This window comes from Mercenaria mercenaria, chromosome 2, assembly GCF_021730395.1.
Source record: "Mercenaria mercenaria strain notata chromosome 2, MADL_Memer_1, whole genome shotgun sequence".
Taxonomy (NCBI): domain Eukaryota; kingdom Metazoa; phylum Mollusca; class Bivalvia; order Venerida; family Veneridae; genus Mercenaria; species Mercenaria mercenaria.
The window spans coordinates 117,298,714-117,321,297 of record NC_069362.1 but is presented as its reverse complement, the minus strand read 5'-3'; the positions used below and the strand labels follow the sequence as shown (position 1 = coordinate 117,321,297).

The following is a 22,584-nucleotide window of genomic DNA, read 5'->3' as shown; positions in this document are numbered from 1 at the left end:
ATCTGATGAAGATCTATCCCGTGGTTCATGAGAAGAAGTCCTTCAAAGGTATTTTTATTTTTAGCTATAGTGGCCCCTAAAAGGGATCAAGTGCCCCCATTTGATTGAGATTGGGAGAAGACTTTATAATGATGCTACAGACAAAGTTTGATAAATATCCATCAAGCCTTCTGTGAGATGAGGCCATTAAAAGAATTTTCTATTTATAGCTCTGGCAGCCCCTAAAAGGGGCAAAATTGAAACATTTGAACATTGGTGAAATTCTCATCAATAGTTTCAGAAGAGATGTCGTCTGAAAATAAGTGTGGGAGGATGGATGGACGATGAGCGATCACAATAGCTACAATGTACCCCAAGCACCTCGTGTTCAGGTGAACTTAAAAAATGCAACTTAGCTTTATACCGCTTTTTTAATGATTAACAACAATTATCACAGATTTCAGTTGAAAAAAACATGATTATTCTTTTTCTTTCTTCTATTACGTCTTTTTTTGCTTTTTTCCGAATTCTGCCACCACTGGTTGTTATGCACCTGATGCTCTATATCTTCCTCTTCCATAGCTATGTCAAACTGACCACCAGCTCGTAATTTCTTAATTTTCTGCAGAGAGAATAAATCATCTGCTCTCAAATTATCATTTTTTACACTTGAGTACTTTTCCTGTATTCTGTCTGAATTTTTATCCTTTGTTGTCCCTACAGTAATTTCTCTATTTACAGTGAAATCTATCATATCTGTTCCAAGACTACTACAACTTCTACTGTTCTTCTTAGTTTGTTTTAGAGGTCTGTTCACATCAAATCTTACAGATGTCCTCTGATTTTTCCCTTCTAATCTTGTGTCAGCAGTTTCATTTAAACACTTCTTTCCCTTGTCAGTTACCTTCATTCCCTGGTCTATCTCATATGTTACCTTCCCTGCAGTTGCATGTTCACCCGTATCAAAGACTTCACTAAAATCCCTTTTGGCAAGAATGGTCAAATTATTACTTGACAAGTCTATTGTCACTTTTCTTTCTTCAGAATTTCTGTGTTCATTCAATTCTTGTCCACTTATTGTGTAGTCCTTGTCTCTATATCTTGACTTAGAATTTTCCTTTGAAGTCTTCTTTTCTTTGCCTATTTCATGCAAACCTTTCTTTTCAGTGTTTCTTTCATGTGAACCCTCTATTTCTTGTGTGCGTTTACCCTTTTCTTGTGCAAAATCAATCTGAGAATTATCATTTTTCTCTTTTCCTTTCTTCTTCTTTTTCTTCTTTGACTTCTTTTTCTCAATTGTCTCCGATATCTCATTCTTGCAATGAATACCATCTTCTTTCTTTTTGTGTGCTATTGTAAACTGCATTTTGTCAAAATTATTCCTTCCTGTCCTGTTGTCAGAATGTTTCTTGGCAACGTGTGCGAATGGTGACTGTTTTTTCTTGTCTTTTCCTCTTACAAAGTCCTCCTGATCATCATTCGCATCTGTTCTGTGTGGTTTCTTTCCATCAAAAGTATCGTCAAATGTTATTTTGTTATAACTGCCTTTGAATGTATTCGCTCTCTTGTCCATGTTACCAATCCACCCATCACTTCTTGATCTTTTCAGCGGTCTTTCTCCTACTTCATCAAATCTTCTCACTGAAATTAAACATTTTCAGCTAGTTTATTTTAATGAAAGAACAACCAAAGCCAATTACACTACGCAAAATGCCTCTATGTCAGAAACATATTGAAAACACGTTAAGTTCCTAAACATGAAGCCCTATATCACCCACCAGTCCTGGCATACCGCTTGTACTCTGATTATTCTATATGAGCTTAATGCTGTTTTCATTGCCCTCCACAAAAAGGGGAGGGGGATAAAATATTCTGTCCATCGGTCTGTCCCTCTATCGGTCACACCTTTTTGTTAAAATGTTATAAACTTTTAAACCATTAAATGGAATGTACTGAAACTTGACACAGAGACAGAAGGCTGTGACAGGAAGTGCAGAGCAAAGAACCATAACTTCATCCATAGTAATCTCCCTTTAGGTACTTAATTTTCTTGTGTCCAGATGTTAACTTAAAAACTCATGATAAGAATCAAGGAAACATTATAGTAGATGCAACGAGGAGTGCAGAGCTAAAGAAGCATAGCTGTTTCTGGAATAATTTTTGAATTACCTGCCTTTTGTACTTAATTTTCTTTTGTCCAGACAATAACTTTTAAACTGGGGAAGGGAACATTCTGAAACTTGACATACTGGTAGATGGCAATAAAACGGAGTGCATGGCGAAAAATTCTTACTCTCTGAGGTTTAATTTTCAAATAATCTCCCTTTCTGTATTCAAGTTTCTTTAGTCCAGAAAATAACTTTGTTTGTTTTGGGTTTAACGCCGTTTTTCAACAGTATTTCAGTCATGTAACGGCGGGCAGTGAACCTAACCAGTGTTCCTGGATTCTGTACCAGTACAAACCTGTTCTCCGCAAGTAACTGCCAACTTCCCCACATGAATCAGAGGTGGAGGACTAATGATTTCAGACACAATGTCGTTTATCAAATAGTCATGGAGAACATGCGCCCCGCCGGAGGATCGAACTCAAGACCCCGCGATCCGTAGACCAACGCTCTTACCTACTGAGCTAAGCGGGCGGGTTCGAAAATAACTTTAAAACCACTGAAGAGAATATCATGAAACATGATATAATGATAGAGGACAATGATACAAGAACCATACTATATAATAGTTATTTCTGTATTTTGTCCAGATGATAACATGAAACATGACTTAATTTGATAGATAGTAGACTGCAAGAATCACAAGTCACCTACATAAATTCTGAATCATCTCTATTTGTAGGCCCAACAAATCCCGTTCAGAAACCATTTTCAGTCTAAATGTCAAACTGACTTTGACCTGTTGACCAAACAATAGGTATCATCTACCATCCACTGAAAATCATGTAATTTAGATCATGGTTCATACAGGACATGGCAAAAAAAATTCAAGGACTTTTCAAGGACTTTTTAAGGACTTTTTATGGATTTTCAAGGACTATTTTAATCGCTTTAAATCTTAAATTACAAAACCATTTAGGCTCTTCATAAGGCATTATGACAGAAGAAAAGTTACAGAACAGTTTTATTTTCCATAAGCTACAATAGCATATCTTAACCTTTATGAGATCTTCAATGGGATTACCTTTTATGAGCTATATTTGCCTGTATACATACTTAGTACATGTTTCTTATAAGTCTTTCAAGCTCTCAAGACTACATTTGTAGTTTTCAATTTGTCCTCAAGGGACTTCACTTCTTGTTTTCGCGTGTGATTTCAACGCACTTTCTCCCATAGTTCCGACATCAATGAGTTTATCACATACACTTATGCTTGTCTGACTTAAACTCCTTTAACCACGATGAATAATCATCCTGTGTAAGCCATTTATTGGCGAAACTACATTTATTTTTTGGGCCACTCATTGTTGTTGTTGATAGTCACACTACAATGACCTTGCGCATAATATTTTAATGTTGTGAAAATCGCTATTCCATATCTAACTTCCGTACCGAAACGGTGTTCAACTAGCGTTCCCTCCGTGGGTGTGCATGTATTTTTATTTTACACCGTTTTTTCGCTCGTTTTGACTTATTTATTATTTATTTTTTGTATTTTTCCCCTACAATATGATTGCACCCCCGTTTTTAGCAAAATTTAAGGACTTTTCTACCTTTTTTTTCAAAATTCAAGTACTTTTTCAGGGGATTTTTGGAAGAAAAAAATCAAGGACTTTTCAAGGACTTAGGATCAAATTCAAGGACTTTCAAGGACCTGTGCGAACCATGTAGATCCAATAGGCAAAAGAATTCTTTAGTTACTGATCTGAAACCAATTTGTCTACCAACCATTTTACTAACAGACAGCCCATCCAATATCAGCAAAACAAAATAGCTCCTGGGGAGTAATAAAATTAGTCATACACTTTAACTAAGTCTTTTGACCTTGCTTGGTCTATACAAGGGTGCTAAAGACAAAGTTTGCTAAACACCTATTCAGCTATTCATTTGAAGAAGTTGTTTAAAGGTTTCTCTATATTTAATCTTGGTAGTCAAGGGTTAAGCAGAACTATTTGAGCAGACATAACAGAAGTCCATACTTGGATGCTACAGACCAATGCTTCTGAAGGTCCATTTAGCTGTTTATAAGAAGCCTCTTTATTATTTTTTTCTATTTCTAACTCCAGCAGTCCTCAAAAGGGCTCAAGTGGAACCATTTAAACAAAGTTCAGAAGTGGTGAAAAAATCCATCAAACAGCTTTTTCTATTTCACACATGAAAAACTTGTTCTTGCTATTTCTTGGGTTTAGATATACAATGACTTAAATTAGGTCACATGGCAAATTTTCCGGCTTTTGGAGTAGGAAGACCCCAGATACCCTCTAGGAATAGTTTCAAACATTGGCCTGCACCTAGTTAAAACAATCATCAACCTTCCATTAACCAGTTGAATCGCTTCCTGATATGAACAATGCTAAACACCAACCAGGTTTGCAAAGCAAGCCATTCCAAGTCTGGCTGAAAAACCACTCGGCCACGGAGGTCCAAAAACTTGAAAACGGTCCATGCAAGTACACAAAAGATCAAATATAGTGAAAATCAAAAAGATTCATGAGAAAAGGTCATTTAAATGTTTTTCTGTTTCCAGTTCCAGATCTGACAGCACCTGAATGGGCTGCGGCTGATAGTGGTGCCCCTTCGGACATCATTTTATCATGGGCAGGCACCCAGGAAGAATCATCCACCTTCTTTAAGTCATTTAAAAGGTTTTCCGTGTTTTAACTCTGGCTTAAAAGGGTCTGGCAAAATCATCTGAACAAACTTCAGAGAGATATATTCAGAGATGCTACTGATGGAATTTGGTAAATTTCTATCAAGTTGTTCATGAGAAGAAATTTATTCAGTTGAAAAACTTGTGAAATAAATAACACATACTAATGTTGTTGATTTCCTTGACAGTCTGGTATCTGCAGATGAAAGGTGTATTAATTCTTGTAAACTTGCTCATCCTCTCGTCTTCACACTCCTGAACACATAACAAAAGTATGTAGGTAAAGCATAAAAAAAGCTAAATAACATTCTAATATTTAACAAGAGCTGTCTAATGACAGCATGCCTGACTATTTGAAGCCAATCTACCTAATAGTAGTTTACATACAAAAGCTTAAGAAAAATTTTCTATGCTGAAAAAGGGGCACAATTTTGACAAAATGTAAGTTGGAAATATGAAACTTCCCATGTGAGATCATCCCATAATGCCAAAGAAATGTGGCAAATCTGAAAATATTTCATCAAGTTATTCCTCAGATACATGCTTAAACGCAAAACTATAAAAAAAATTCTTTGTTACAAAGGGTCATAATTTTGACTAAATTAAAGCTACAGGGCAACTCATGATGCTGAAAACATGTGTGAAATTTGCAAGCATTTGGCACAGCAGTTCTAAGACAAACAAGAGGGTCATGATGACCCTGAATCACTCATCTGAGTAAAATGAGCTACATGTTTCAAATGTCAAACTGATGCTAAAATATTTAATAAGAAAGTAGGTCAGTAGGTCACATTCATGGTCACTGAAAGTTAGTGTTAAGATCGGTGTGCAAAACTGTATAAGTCATCCAAATTTCAAGGCTGTATCTTAAAAAACAAAAAAGTAAGTCAGTAGGTCAAGGTCACAGGCAAGTGACCACTAATAACTTTGGGTCATTAGGTAATTATAATTACAGTCTAGGAAATATGATCAGATAATTTTTGAAGTATTTTTTCCTATATAACTCATATACAAGTGACCCCCGGGGTAGGTCCTCTTTTCGCCCCAAGGGCATAATTTGAATATTCTTGTTAGAGAACCACTAGGCCTTGAACTTTCAGACAAGAAGATTTTTAAAGTTTTTTCCTATATAAGTTTATGTAAAACTTGGGACCCTCCGAGTGGTGCCTCTTTTCACCTTAGGGGCATAATTTGAATAATCTTGGTAGAGGACCAATAGGCAATGCAACATACCAAATATCAAAGGCCTAGATCTTGTGGTTTCAGACAAGAAGAATTTTAATGTGTTTTCTCTATAAGTCTATGTAAAATTTCGGACCCCCAGGGCAGGGCCTCTTTTCACCCCAGGGGCATAATTTGAATAATCTTCATAGAGGACCATTAGATGAAGTTACATGCTAAATGTCGAAGCTCTAAGCCAGGCGGTTTTGGACAAGAAGATTTTTAAAGTTTTTCCTTTCAGTTGCCATGGCAACCAGAGTTCTGCATGGATTTCAATTCTTTGGGCAATTTTGAAAGGGGGCCACCCAAGGATCATTCCTGTGAAGTTTCGTGTAAATCTGCCCAGTGGTTTTGAAGAAGAAGATTTTTTTAGAAATTGTTGACACAACGGACAACAAGCAGTCACAAAAGCTCACCTTGAGCCTTTGGCTCAGGTGAGCTAATAAAATAAAAGTTTGAGTTATGTAATTTGTCCTGTGAGGTCAATTCAAAATGCCGTATTAATGTATTAAGTTTAAAAGTATCAGGCCTAGCAGTTTTAGAGAATGGATGCCAGTTGAAGGGTGACAACAAGAGCTCTACTATTTGAATAATTTTAAATAGCTGACCTTAAAAACGTATAAATCCGATGCAAACCTATTAAACTTTAAGTCTTTCATTCCCAGTAAACATTTCGTGGGCTGAGCGCGAAACTATTGTAACTGTATATGAATAAAGAAGAGGATACAATAGTTTCTCGCTCAGCCCTCGATTTGCCCAGCTTCAGAAAGTATCTTACAATTTCCAATTTGGACATCTAAAGCTTTCAGACAGGAAAGCAAAGTTGATTGAATAATACTGGCAATGATTTTATTTTCTTTAACTTTCACAAATAACGCTATTCATGGATTCAAAATAGTCATGAATATTAATCTTCATCACATCCTAAAACAAACATTCGCGTTCTGTGGATTCTAAACATCGCAAATAAGGTTGCAAACCAAGAAATAAAGCCGCCACGAAAATTACTTCATTTATAGTAATCATTCACTTGAGCTCTCACAGACTTCTACAATTCTTTCAGAGAAACATGTACTTCTGTCAAAATGTAAGCAAAACTGTAAAAGTAAATGCAATGTCTAAAACATACATGTCCAAAATGACCTTCATCACCACAGTTAAAGCAGGAAGGCCTCTTCCTTTTTGTCTGTATGGGAAAATGCTGAATTTTTCCTGGTGTTACCTGAAATAATTAGTTAAAATAGCCATGCTGTAATAATTATATATTAACTTGAATTCTGAAATTGTAAAGTATTAATCTCTTTGTCTGTACAGGAAACATACATAATAAAATTGAGGGAATTCTCAGAAAGTGAGACATGTTTCTGTAGACTATTATTTCAACTGCGTTGTAATGAAAGGACTGCACAGAGCTATAGACAGCATTATTACATGACTCCTTATACATGTATATATATATATATATCGCCAGTCCATAGTTTGTGCTAAATGACTGGTCTATATTCAACATGCTTACTGGGCTAACAAGCCAAAGATTTAAAATACAATTGTGAAAATTAGTCATGTCATGTAATGAAACATTTATTTAATTTTGCCCGATAATAGTCCTTCAGACCTTGGGTAATAGTTTTAACTTTTACCCTGCAAGCCAATCAGTAAGGGTTAAATGTTATAAGAGATACATACTGTGACATGATACTGACGCCAATTATCCGGACATTGCTGCAACAGATAAAATCAAAAGTTACAAGAAACAGCCTTTCTCATAGCAATAAAAGCAACTTTGGAATCAGTTTTGAAACAAATTTCTATGGAAATAAACAAAATAATTATAATGCTTATCAATATATACTTTGTTTGAATGAATGCTACAAGCAAATAGGATCAAGAAATTTAACAAATCCAGCTGAATCTCAGTATCTCGAATCCAAGGGATCTAATGTTTTACTTTGAGATAATTGAAATTCGTCTGAAATGATATTTTGTGCATGTTTTTTGGACGGGATTTGAAAATGTTTTTGAGAAAGCCAGAATTTTTAAATAAGCAAGTTCTATATATTGAGTTTTAAATGTATATTTTTCATTAATCTAAATGTTTTTGTTTTTTTAGTCTGCCACCACAACTTATGTTACATGTAGTTAAAACTATACTGTAGTCAGGTAGAAAATTTTCACATATGCAGCAAACTCTGAATTCGGCTGAACTCAACACTTGGTTAGCTTCAGAATAAATTGTTTATCAACTGCACTAGCCGCAAACTTAAGATTTGCTATATTTTGCCATGCCTTACACATAATGAAGGCTTGACTTATGTTCAGAATTATTTTATACCCCTATTAATGAAGTTAATAAGATTACTGATAATGACATAAAGTCTCGCTGTTTTTTAGCGTATCACATACAGCGAAAGTGACACCGAATAACTAGCAATCAGAAGTTGAATATAGACTACGTATACGTACATTCTGATCGTGTCCTTGCATGTTACATCTATAACATGTATAGTTGAAGCTGCGTCGCGGGGCTGTGCAGTTTTTTGAGTCATGTCCCGGTTCCTCACAGTTATAACACATAGCTTGTGGACAATTCCTGCAGATATGGCCTGGCTCCGCACACATGATACACACAACTACTTTCTGAATTTCATAATATGAACAAATAAAGAGTATGTAACAGTGTAATAACATCTGAATACCATTCTGGTAAAGTGCATGGTCATCAATAACCATACACCTGGTTAAAAATAAAATTAAAATTCAAACATTTACATGTCCGTAACCAAGGCCATTTACAAGTGTCTTCTTATGAAATTTCTTTCAATCATGCAACTTTCCCCTTAAACAAGGCAGTCTGAAAGACAGCTAAATCCCCCGCCACTGCTATGGATAGTGAAAGGGTAACCTTTGATATTAGCTGTGACCTTGACCTTGAACTGACATGCTAACTAATGATTCTGCACAACGTCTTGATGAGGTTATATCATTTGACCCCAAAGTTTTTTTCATGAAAATCCTTCAAGGGGTTTAGAGAAACAGAGCTGAAACCTTTGACCTTCAATTTGTGACCTTGACCTTGCGTTGACATCGGCTGACTCATGAGTTCTTGAATGAGTGAACATCTGACCAAGTTTTGATGAAAATCCTTCAAGGGGTTTTAGGAGATACAGAGTTGACACCAAACAAATGGAAGCGCAAACCTTCGACCCTAAGTTGTGACCTTGACCTTGAGCTGGCATGGTTTGACTCATAATTTCTGCATATCGTTCTGATGAGGTAATCTTTGACCCAAGCTTTATAAAAGTCCTTCAAGGGGTTTAGGAGATATAGAGCGGACACGAAATGGAAGGCTCAAACCTTTGACCTTCAGTTGTGACCTTGACTTGAGCCGACATGACTGACTCATAAGTTCTGCACATCGCCTTGTTTGAGGTGATCGTTTTGAACCCAAGATTTGAAATGAAAATCTTCAAGGGGTTTAGAATATGGAGCCGGACGACAAAATGAAGGCTCAAACCGTTGACCCTAATTTGTGACCTGACCTGAGCCGGCATGAATGACGCATGGGTCGGCACATCATCTTGCGGAGTGATCATTGACCCAAGTTTTATAAAATTCCTTCCAGGGGTTAAGAGCTATAGACAACACAAAATGGAAGGCCTCCAAAAACCTTTGACCTTGAGTGTGACCTTGACCTTGAGCTGCATGGCCAACTCCATGGGTTCCTCCCAACGTCTTGATGAGTTTGGATCATTTGACCCAAGTTTTATAAAAATTCCTTCAAGGGTTTAGGAGATATAAAGAGCGGACACAGAAATGGTCAGGCTCAACCTTGACCTTGAGTTTGTGACCTTGAACCGACAAGGCTGACTCATGGGTTTCTGCACATCGTCTTGATGAGGGGATCATTGACCCCAGTTTCATGAAAATCCTTCAAGGGTTTAAGGAGATAGGACCCGGGACAAACGAACGATTTTGTTACGGACGGAAGGACGCCACCACGGAAGGACGCACGGACAGACGGAAGGATGGACGGACGGAAGGATGGACGCAGACCATTCCTATAATCCCTACGCCCTGGCTGGGGATTAATAAACAATTTATTTCCCAAAATATGAGGTCAAGGACCTCTCTTGGCTACCCTATTAACAAGAGCTGTCCGTAAGACAGCATGCTCGACTTTTCTCAAGTGCTTGACTCTGATTAGAACTTTACCAGCAAAAGGGCTTATCTTCAAGCAAATATACAATCAGAGTTATGGGGATTGTTCGTCAGGGTTGAGCCTTTGATAGTAAATAACTATTTAATATTAATAAGTACTTTGAAAGTAACAGAGATACCAGATGTTTTATATAAAACTTTAACCAAAAAATTCTAAGTTAAAAAGGGGCATAACTCTATCATAATTCAATCAGCGTTATGAGGATTGTTTCTCCTGGTGTAGTCTTTGATAGTAAATATCAATTTCAAGTTTCAAGTCAAAAGCTTTGATAGTAACAGAGATATTTGACTTTATCAAAAACTTTAATGAAACAAGAGCTTGTAAAACTTAAAATGCCCCCGTTGATGCATTCAGTAATTGCACAAGGAACAGAAATTATTTGGTCACTGTACACAAAAGTTCTAACTGTTTCTGGTCAATGGGATCTTGACCTTTGACCTATTGACCTCAAAATAAATACGGTCATCTGCTGGTCATGATCAACCTCCCTATCAACTTTTATGATCATAGGCCTAAGCGTTCTTGAGTTACCACCCAGAAACAGTTTACCTGAAGATTTTTTATTTTTAGCTCTGGCGGAAATGTTTGAAAAACTTTGGTAGAGGACCATCCAAGGAACATCCATGCCAAGTTTCATCAAAATCCATTCAGTGGTTATGGAGGAGATGTCTTTTAAACACAATTTGTTGACGACGGATGGAAGGACGCACGACGGCGGACAGACACAGCGTGATCACAATTGCTCACCATGAGCATTACTAAAAAGGGTAAGAAGGAATCCGAAATTGACAATCGGATCAAAACTATTTGAATGGACAAGGCTAATTACGCAGATTTCGAGTAATTCAAGGGCAATAATCCAAGAGTGCCTTGCGCAATTTGGCTGGTTATTGGAAGAAAACTGTTTGACTTAAGAGAGCGGACATGCTTTTGGGCGCTGACCACCTGCCCGCCTGTCACCAAGGGTGTTCACATAATACGCCCTGCTCTTTCAGAGACAGGCGTATAAAACTTGAGAGAGGTTGAGAAAAGTTGATATTAAAGCCCCTTTAAACTGAGAAATGAAGTTAAACAGCAGCAAGCCATCCACAAGGAGCTAGCAAAGGGTTCTAGTATTGTTGTGGACATAACATCAAAATTAAGCAGTTTTTTCCCCTAGAAACTAGCCAGATAGTAATTCAAACAAGGCTAAATTCGCAGTTTTTCGAGGTAAATTCAAGGGCCATAATTCCCAAGATGCCCTGGACGATTTTGGCTGTTATCTTACTCTGGCCGAGATATTATGCCCAGAAACATTGTCAGCAAGTTTGGTAAACACTGAATGAAAACTGTTTGACTAAAAAGCAGACAAGGCGAAATACGAGTTTTTCGAGTAATTCAAGGCCATAATCCAAGAGTGCGCTAGAGCGATTTCCTGTTATCGCACTTTTGGCCAAAATATTATGCCTACAAACATTGTCAGCAAGTTTGGTGAAGATCGGAATGAAAACTGTTTCGACTTAGAGAGCGGACAAGGCTAAATTCGCAGTTTTTCTAGTAATTCAAGGGCCATAATCCAAAAGTGCCTGGGGTGATTTGACTGGTTATCAAACTTGGCCCAGATATTACGCCTGCCAAGGGTGTTCAATAATATGCCCCGCTCTTTCAGAGACGGGCGTATTAAAATTGAGAGAGGTTGAGAAAAGTGGAGATAAAAGCCCCTTTAAACTGAGAAATAAAGTTAAACAGCAGCAAGCCATCCACAAGGAGCCAAGGCTAAGTAGTGAAAGTGTCAGCCTTTCTACCTGCTAGCAAAAGGTTCTAGTATTGTTGTGGACATAACATCAAAATTAAGCAAGACACAAGCACTGTTTTTTCCCCCTAGAAAGTAACCTGATAGTAATTCAAATAAGCTACTAGTGCTTTGTAAATTGAGCTTAAATAAAATCCAACTAAAAAAGCTGTACGTTTGCACCTTTGGTTGTGGACAATTCTTAGAAAGATGACCTTCTTTATCACAGTTGTGGCATCGGATAGGTTTGTAGTATCTACTACGTCGGCATGTAGCGGATATAAGATCCCTGTAACTGTCTTCTCTGTTAATAACCCAGTGACCCTCATCTGAAAATACATACAATGTATTAAGATTCTTCTTCAAACATCACTGCAGACATGCTAGTCACCAGAAAGTCATCAGATTCTTTCCTTTTTTAAACATGGTCTACCAATTATTAGCTTCAACTAGAAAATGCTTTTGTAAAAAAGCGCATGTCTCCCCCAATGCAAAGTCCTATAGGCAAGAAGTCAATAGGGGTCAGGAGCAAAAATAAAAGAGACACTGATGGTTGGCTGCAATAGGGATCATCTACTTGGCATGTCCAGTCATCCCGCTAAATTTCAACACTCCATGGCCTATGGTTCGCCAGTCACTTTCAGGCTCCTGACCTGACCGTTGATCATGGTGACCCTCAAAATAAATAGGGGTCATCTACTCTGCATGTCCAACATCCGATTAAGTTCAACATTGTAGGTCAAGTGGTTCTCAAGTTCATTCCCAAAAAATGATTTTACATAACAAGGCCACGTGTGACCTTGACCTTTAACAGACTGACCCCAAAAATCAATAGGGGTCATCTACTCTGGCATGTTCAATCATCCTAAGATGTTTCAACATTCTGGGTCACGTGGTTCTCAATTATTGATCAGAAACTGGTTATCCATGTTCAGGCCCCCTGTGACCTTGGACTTTAAACGGAGTGGCCCCAAAAACAATAGGGGACGTTACTCTGCATGAACAATTCATCCTATGAAGTTTCAACATTCTGGGTCGTAGAGTTCTCTCAAGTTATTGATAGGAAATGTTTGCCATGTTCAGGCTCCTGTGCCTTGACCTTTAACAGAGTGACCCTAAAATTGTTAGGGGTCATCTACTCTGCATGACCAATCACCTATGAAGTTTCATCATTCTGTCAAGTGGTTCTCAAGTTACTGACCGGAAATGGTTTTCATGGTCGGGCCCTGTGACTCGTTGACCTTATGACGGAGGGACCCATAATCGGTTAGGGCATCTACTCTGCATGACCAAATCAATCCTATTAATTATCAACATTCTGGGTCAAGTGGTTCCAAGTTAGTGACCGGAAATGGGTTTTTCAATGTTCAGGCCCTGGGACCTGACCTTAATGGAGTGACCCCAAAATCGATAGGGGTTCATCTACTCTGCATGTACAATCCATCCTATGAAGTTTCAACAGTCTGGGTCAAGTGGTTCTCCTAGTTATTGATCGAAAATGGTTTTCAATGTTCAGGCCCCTGTGACCTTGACCTTTGACGGAGCTGACCCCAAAATCCAATAGGGTTCCATCTACTCTTCATGACCAAGCATCCTATGAAGTTCAAATTCTGGTCAAGTGGTTCTCTATTATTGATCCCGGAAATGGTTTCAATGTTCAGTCCCTGTGACCTTGACCTGTTGGACGGAGTGACCCCAAAATCAATAGGGGTCCATCTACACGTCATGACCATCAGCCTATGAAGTTCAACATTCTGGTCAAGTGGTCTCTAGTTATTGATCGAAATGGTTTTCAATGTTCAGGCCCCTGTGACCCATTGACCTTTGACAGAGTACCCAAACTCAATTGGGGTCATCTACTCTTCATGTCCAATCATCCTATGAAGTTTCAACAGTCTGGGTCAAGTTGTTCTCAAGTTACTTGATCGGAAATGGTGTTTCAATGTTCAGCCCTGTGACCTTGACCTTTGACGAGTGACCCCCAAAATCAATAGGGTCATCTACTCTTCATGATCAATCATTCCTATGAAGTTTCAACATCCTGGGTCAAGTGTTTCTCATAGATTGATTCGGAAATATGGTTTTTCAATGTTCATGCCCCTGTGACCTTGACCTTTTGACGGAGTGAATCCCCCAAAAACAAGTGGGGTCGTCTACTTACAGCAGCCCTACAACCCTAATGAAGTTTTGAAGGTTTCTAGGTCAAATGGTTCTCCAGTTAGTGCTCGGAAATGGAAAGTTGACGTACGGCGTACGACGGACGACAGGGGAAAAATAATATGTCTCCTGGGGGAGACATAATTATATACATATAATCAAACTGGTGACATATGGATTTACAGTACAATATTAAAATTACTCTGATATAACATTTTATGGAACAACCAAAAAAAATAAAAAAAAAAACAGCATTTAAATGCTTGTGGACAACCTGTGGATTACCTAGTCTAATAAAACATAAACTGAGTGAATTTTCTGTTTGTTGCAGCTTTAATAATTTCAAAGACAGATGAATTCTGCCAAATTAGCTCCCTTTCTAAATATTAATTTCACAATACTAAGTCCTTAGACTTTCAGTACATATATTCACAAACACAACTTGACTACAGTTCCTAAACTCCAGCAACAATCTCAGGTACATGTCAGATATCCTAGAAGCAGTTCTCAAGCAGAAATTACATAATTCAATCTGCAACCAATGTAAAGTAATACAAACATAGAAAATCTCTCATATCTGTCTCATCAAATAAGCATTCAGAGGTGATGAGAGAAATGAAACAGACATATAGAATACACTATATGGTATAGCTTTAATTTACCATCATGATGGCCCTCCTCATCCCTGGTTATTGAATCTTCATTTGACATTTTCTTGTATGTGTACCTGGGATTGGAATGTATGTTCATTTGGATATCATTTTTCTCCTCTCCAGGCTCTCCAAGAACAACATCTAAACTGTCTGATTCACTACCTAATATTAAGATCTCATCATTGTCTGAACAGGACATCATCTCTACTTCACTGTCATCATCAACATCTACAACAAACTCGTCTATTTCACAATCATATTCAAGGTGATTTCCAAGGATTAATTTTTCTGCAGTAAGTTTTTTATCTTGTTTTCTTGATGTGTTTCTTATCATGGCATGTATTTTTTTTGCTTTTGTTATCTCTCTTATAGCAGATGTAGTATCTTCAAAAGGTTTCTTCTGCTTTTGTATCGAGTTTGTACCATTGGCAAATTTTGATTTTTCTATATCACTTACGGTTTTGACATGTAGAGTTTTTTCATTTCCCCTGGTATCCTCATTTGAATTTCTATACTTGTCTTCAATATTTTCATTTAAAATAATATCAGCATTTGTTTCAACTGCAACAAATCCTTTCTTTTCATTTCCTTGTACACAGATTATGAAGTTGTTTTCAACAGAACTGTCAGCATTGACGCCCCCTTCCTTGTTATTTTCTTGTGGAATGCCTTCATTATTCTGGTCAAAATGTATCTGAGAATACAAAGCAATCTCTAACTGTTCACGCTCATAATCATCAGAACTATCGTCAGAGGAAACTTCTTCACTCATCTCATCCATTGTACCTGTTAATATAAATTATATTTTAATCAAGCTCAGATGGTTAAACACCCTGAAATGGGTGATCCTTTATTGGATGAATGGCCGCCTCTGCTTGATGGCACTTTTTTTCATTGAAGTCAATCAGAAATTCAAAATCACATTATTTCTATGAAATAAAGTATGTGTTTCACTCTTCAAAATAGTACCAAATTTGTGTGGTCTTATCTAAGAAACTGTGAGTTATACTAAACATGAAGGTCATGATGACCCTGGATCACTCACCTGAGTAAATGAGCTACATGTTTCAAATGTCAAACTGATGATAAAAATCTTAAGGGAAAGTCGATGAGATGTCACATTCATGGTCAATGAAAATTCAGTTTTACAATTTGTGTGCAAAACTGTGTATGTCATCAAACATTTCAAGGCTTGTAACTAAAAAACAGAGAAAGAAAGTAGTTAGTAAGGTCAAGGTAACAGTCAAGTGAAAATCAATATTACTTGGAGTCTCAGGTATATGAAGTGATAATTAAACAGTCTTGTGAAATAGGATTAGATGATTTTTTTAAGTATTTTTCCTATTTTACACATCATAATAACGAAGTGACCCCCCAGGCGGGCCTCTTTTAACCTCCAGGGGCGTAATTTGAACATTGTTTGGTATAAGGACTCTAGACCAATTGCATCATACCAAATATGAAAAGCCTAGGGCCGTATGGTTTCAGAAAAGAGAGTTTTTAAGCTGTTCCATACAGTCTATTTAAAACTTGGGACACCCAGGGCAGGGCCTCTTTTTGCCGCAAGGGGTACAATTTGGAACATTGTGGTTGAGGACCATAGACCATCACAAACCAATATCAAAGGCCTTAGTGTTGTGTTTCAGACAAGAAGATTGTTTAAACTTTTTTCCTATGTAATCTATGTAAAACTGGACCCCCGGGGCAGGGCCGATATTTGACCCTAGGGATAATTTGAACAATTTTGGTAAGGCCCACAATGATGCTAGTACACCAATATCCAAAGGCCCTAGGCCCGTGGTTATTGGACAAGAAATTTTTAAAGTTTATCCTTTCAGTTGCCATGGCAACCATAGTTTCTGCATGGATCAGTTCTTTGATAAATTTTGAAAGAGGCCACCCAAGGATCCTTCCGTGAAGTTTGGTATAATTCTGCCGCCAGTGGTTTTCAAGAAGAAGATTGATTTTTAGAAATTGTTAGAGGGACGACAACACAACATCAAGTGTCACAATAGCTCACCTTGTCCCTCGTGACAGTAGCTAAAAAATGTGCTACTCGAAGAATTCAAGACTGCTAAAATCTGAGTCAGGAAACATGGTTGCAAGAGTTATCTATACCATGGAGCTCAAAAACCTCAATTCATTAAACCATCTTCTTTTTGGCTAAGATTACTAAGTGATAAGTCCTATATAATTGGATACTTAAATTATTGTTCATTCTCTCCCTACGGTTAATAAGAAATTCACATTTTATTAAAGTATCAGCTACTGGCAGTGATCCGCTATTGGCTAGTTGACTGTACCTTTACAATATTCAATTCTGTTGATATAAGTATTTCTTCAACAACAAATGTATGTTAAAGTGTGAGAAATTGCATACAATCATCATGTACTATTAGCATAATCTTTGCAAAAATCATTAAGGGCGTTAGAATTTTCTATTAGTCTGTAATAGGAATAGTATACTAATACGGGCTACCAATAAACATATACATGTGCGGCACAGGCACCAGAGCACCAAGCTGTGCTTTAAATTTTGTCAAAATAAGTTTTTAACCAAAATAACCCAACAACAAACTCAAAAGCACAGCTTTATTCATATCACCCAGTTCATACTTTCTCTATTTTACATGGGGAAAGTATGAATGGGGCATATCGTATAAGACTGTGTTTTTGGTCAAATAATTTTTATATTCCTTCTAAAATTTTCATGTATATTTTATGATTTGGAAAATAGATTATGTAAAGTATCATCAGCTAGTTAAATGCATACCCACAAAATATAAAGGTAAAGATGAAAAGAGAGTTACTAGATGATGATAGAAAATGAATCTTACTTACAACACTGGCTAAACAAAAAGGCTACCAAAAAGTTTTTGTATGAAAACAAAGAAAAAAAAAGGGGGAAACAAAAATTAAAAAACTGAGCCAAATGGGAAGATGTTTTGGATAAAGAAGAAATAAAATGAAAATATATACCGAGGAGTATTCAAATCAACATAGACTCAAAACTGAGAAGTTTCCAATACAAATATATTCACCGCCTATTTCCACTAGTAAAGATCTATTAAAGTAAATTAAGAATTCAAGTCCTATGGGCGATTTTTGGAACAATGTAGTAGAAAGTCAAGAGCATTTATTTTTGGGAATGCCATTATGCTCAACATATGTGGGAATAGATTAACTGATTTTCCTATGCCTTACACATCTCCAGCATACTTTTAATCTAGAAAGTAATCAGTTTTGGTTATTTAGTAAGTGGACAAAAAAGAACTGTAATAAACTTTCTAATCTTTTTAATGAATCCTATACTTTTCAGTGAAAAATAGGAACAACGTTACCCGCTTTTGACAATTTTTATTTTATATTGAAACTACGATTAAAATAGAACAGGAAATAGCCATAATACATAACAAAATAGATCAACACAGGCAAAAATGTCAGTTTTTGATAGAATTGGAAACTAATATGAGCTGTCAAATAACCTTTTGTGTATGAACTAAAAAAAAAATGGCATTTTTTTTCTCATCAATAACAGTATACAAATTCCTATCGAGAACAATCCAAATCTTACATTTTCTTTACTTTATTTTTATTACTTTTCGCTATCTCTCCCTTTAATCAACTGCTTTTTTTGTTTTTTTACCCTCCTCCTTTTTCTATCACATTTTTCTAATAATACAGACATATATAATAAAAATAAAATGAATACTGAAGATTAATTAAGAAAGTACCTTGTTTGTCAATATTGAAAAGAAATAAACTGTCACTATAAATGTATTTGTTGTAAATGTGTTGTACGGTATTTATTGGAAATAAAAATATATTACAAAAAAAAAAAAAAAAAGAAAAAAAAAAGAAAGACTACGTTTTTGAGCTTCTTTTGTGGCTATCTTTGTTTGTAATTTATTTTGACAAAATTCAAAGCACAGCTTGGTGCTCTGGTGCCAGTGATGTGCCGTATATAATAAACAATAAATTAATCAAGGTGTTATTTCTTAATCAAAGGTACATGTAATTTGTTTCATGGTGGCAGATTTATCTTTACCCAGATTCTAATGAATGTTTTATTGATTATTTGCATCACTCTCAAGTCTGCTAAGTTAATGAATAAACATGTTTTTTTTTCACAACTAATTACTCTGTCAATTCATAATGAAATACAGGTTTAATCTTTCATTTAATTCTGTAGATCGTAAGAACAGACAAACAGACCAGACCGTCCGGATGGACAGGGCTGGATCTTTATTTCACCCTGGTTAAAACGTAACAACTATACGTAATTAGACCTTCCTGGTTAAAAATACAAGATGAGGATTTACAAGTCCTTGACAAAGCCAAGGAAGTCATATATATTATATTACATTTCAATAGCAATCAACAGAATACAATTATATTCAAATTGGTAACTAGAAAATGCTTTTATAAAAAAGCGCATGTCTCCCCCAATGCAAAGTCCTATAGCAAGAAGTCAATAGGGTCAGAGCTAAAGTCAAAGAAGACACTGATGAATTAACAACAATAGGGATCATCTACTTGGCTATGTCCAGTCCATCCCGCTAAATTTCAAACACTCTTGGCCTAGTGGTTTCACAAGACACTGTTCAGGCGTCCTGTGACCTTGAACCTTTGATCAAGTGACCTCAAATAAATAGGGTCATCTACTCTGCATGTCCCCAATCATCCTATTAATTTCAACATTGTAGGTCAAGTGTTCTCAAGTTATTTCCAAAAAATGATTTTAATGAACAGGCCACTGTGACCTTGACCTTTAATAGACTGACCCCAAAAGTCAATAGGTACATCTACTCTGAATGAACAATCAGCCTATGAATTTTCAACATTCTGGGCAAGTGGTTCACAAGTTATTGAATCCGGAACTGGTTATCATGTCAGGCCTGTGACCTTGACCTTTAACGAGGACCCCAAAAACAATAGGGGTCCTTTACTCTGCATGAACAATCACCTATGAAGTTTCAACATTCTGGCTCGAGAGGTTCCTCAAGTATTTGATTGAAACGGTTTTCCCATGTTCAGCCCGTGCCTGACCTTTAACAGAGTGACCCTAAATCGTTAGGGGTCATCTACTCTGCATGACCAATCATCCTATGAAGTTTCATCATCTGGGTCAAGTGGTGCTCAATTACTGACCGGAAATGGTTTGCAATGTCAGGCCCCTGTGACCTTTCACCTTTCACCATAGTGGACCCCAAAATCGGTAGGTGTCATCTACTCTGCATGGACCAATCATCTATGAAGTTTCAACATTCTGGGTCAAGTGTTCTCAAGTTAATGACCGGAAATGGTTTTCGAATGTTCAAGGCCCCGGTGACTTTACCTTTAATGGAGTGACCCCAAAAATCGATAGGGTCATCTACATTTCCATTACAATCATCCTCTGAAGTTTCAAACATTCCTGGGTCAAAGTGTTCCTCTAGTTATTGATCAGAAAATGGTTTTCCATGTTTGGCCCCTGTGACCTTGACCTATGATGGAGATGACCGCCAAAAACAAAGGATCATCAACTCTTTATGACCAATCATCCTATGAAGTTCAACATCTTGGTCAAGTGGTTCTCTAGTTATTGATCGGAAATGGGGTTTGCATGGTTCAGCCCCTGTACCTTGACCTTTGAATGAGTGAACCCCAAAATCGTTAGGGGTCATCTACTCTACATGGACCAATCATCCTATGAAAGTTCACATTCTGGGTCAAGTGGTTCTTCTAGTATTGATTGGAAAATGGTTGTCAAGGTCAGGCCCCTGTGGACCTTGACCTTTGACGGAGTGACCCCAAAAACAATAGGGTCTTACTCCAGCAGCTCTACAACCCTATGAAGTTTGAAGGTTCTAGGTCAAATGGTTCTACCATTTGATTGCTCGGAAATGAAGTGTGACGTACGTACGTACGGACGGACAGGGCAAAAACAATATGTCTCCTGGGGGAGACATAATTATTAAGCATTAATCACATTTTCACTTTACTTAAGGATCATGTAAACACCTTTGAGACCACCCCTCGGGTAAATTTTCATACCTGACAGACCTGTAATATTCATAACATATCTAAACAGAATTGTTCAGAAGGGGTAGAAAATACTTTCTGTAAAGGTCACCTTGTTCGGTAAGAGGTATTTTGTCTTACAACACATGTAAAGTGCAACCTCTGTAGAGCAACACCCTTTAGGAGATACTATTGAGGGGACCACCAGTTGGAAACCTCAATCGATTTATCGTTGGAATCAGTTAGGCAAACGATGCGATGTAATCGAAAAATAATCGTTGAATGTTATCATTTCATACTTGTTATTAAGAATTTAATCTTTAAGTGACTGTTTTTACTAAAATTCTGATGCTCTTTTGAAAAATAAAGAACTACCATTATCAGCTAGATTTGCAAAGCTGGTTCCTGGTAAACAAAAACTTGTTTAAGTAATCACTACTTAGTTGCAGACAAGGAAACCAAATAACTTGCAATCCAAGCGTACCATGTATCATAGACTCATAGCTACATGTATCATTTGTGACAAATGACGGTATACGCTGTACCTGTAACATATCTTAGCAAATACAGCAAGGAAGTACAATATTTCTGTCCTTTCTTTGGCTGAACAAAAATAGTGATTGTAGAAACGCATTAAATAAAAAATTTTTCAAGTAAATTTTTTTTCGGTAATAATTAATATATTCAATGTTACCATAGCCCTGACACTACTGAGTTGGCACCATGTTCCTTACTACTTGTTGCTAAGGCATATAACAATGTCTTGAAGCTTTAGTAAAAAGATCATTAGATAATTATCAGAGTTTAATCTGTTTTTCATATTACACTGGTCAGTGGTAGTGGGAAAATGAAATTATTTGGCAGAAAAAAAATCATGACAACTCTATGACAAACTGCACTGCATAAAACACCGCAAGTTCTATCCACTGAAAATTACACCATGGACACGGAAATTTAGGGCATTATTGTCAGTTTCAACACAAAATGCCCTCGACATACCGTTGTAAATATATGAAGATTTATCAAAAGATTCGCTAATTTTTTGCCCACATTTATTGACACTATGACGAGCTGCCAGTTAACAGCTAGTGCCTACCTGTCGATATTAAAAACATTTTCACTGGATAACTGAAACGAAATACTAACGTTTGATTGTTGGCATACTTCTGTTTTTTCCGTTATGCATTCAGGAAGTCCATATTTCGGATATTTCTAGGTAAACATAAATTCTTACGCATCGTATTTCCCTTCAGAAACATTCGTTCATACCTGTGTAGATTCATAACCGCTATCAACTCAGAGAAAACAAAATCGATCATCGGAATCGGTTGGGCTTTTCTAGCCGTCAATCGATTATATCCGCTAATCGTCCCATCACTAGGAGATACGAATATTGACTGCTATGTAGCGGTTGTTGTTCTGGTGAGGTAAATTTGATTGTATATTTCTGCTTAGGGAAAATTTGATGATGTTGTTATATTGAGGTTTTTGCTTAAGACGGCCGCTCTGGAGAGGTTGTGCTGTACTTTGATTGTCCAAATTCTATTTTGTAGAAAATATCAAACTTCTTTTTCAAACATATTTTTTCTCTAAATTTGTTTCTGTTGTGTGTCTAACATATTTACCTAGGTACTCCGGGAAATGAAAACCGATCAACCGATATTTTTGAAATATTTCAGTTTTTGGTCATTTTGACAGCCCTACTTTCACTTTCATTTTGCAACTTTTGTATTTTGTTTAAAATGTACATTGTTTGTAACACTTTT

General features: G+C 36.8%; 1 protein-coding gene across 1 annotated transcript; it reads right to left on the bottom strand.

The window, feature by feature from the left end:
- Positions 1-391: 391 nt before the first annotated feature.
- Positions 392-15,623, bottom strand: LOC123565057 (zinc finger CCHC domain-containing protein 7-like). Its single transcript, XM_053537633.1, has 7 exons — positions 14,825-15,623; positions 12,189-12,334; positions 8,479-8,652; positions 7,702-7,737; positions 7,145-7,237; positions 4,959-5,049; positions 392-1,620 (listed from the first exon to the last, which is right to left on the bottom strand). The coding sequence occupies exons 1-7, from the start codon at positions 15,594-15,596 to the stop codon at positions 440-442; spliced, it is 2,493 nt and encodes an 830-aa protein (XP_053393608.1). The 5' UTR covers positions 15,597-15,623; the 3' UTR covers positions 392-439.
- Positions 15,624-22,584: the final 6,961 nt, after the last annotated feature.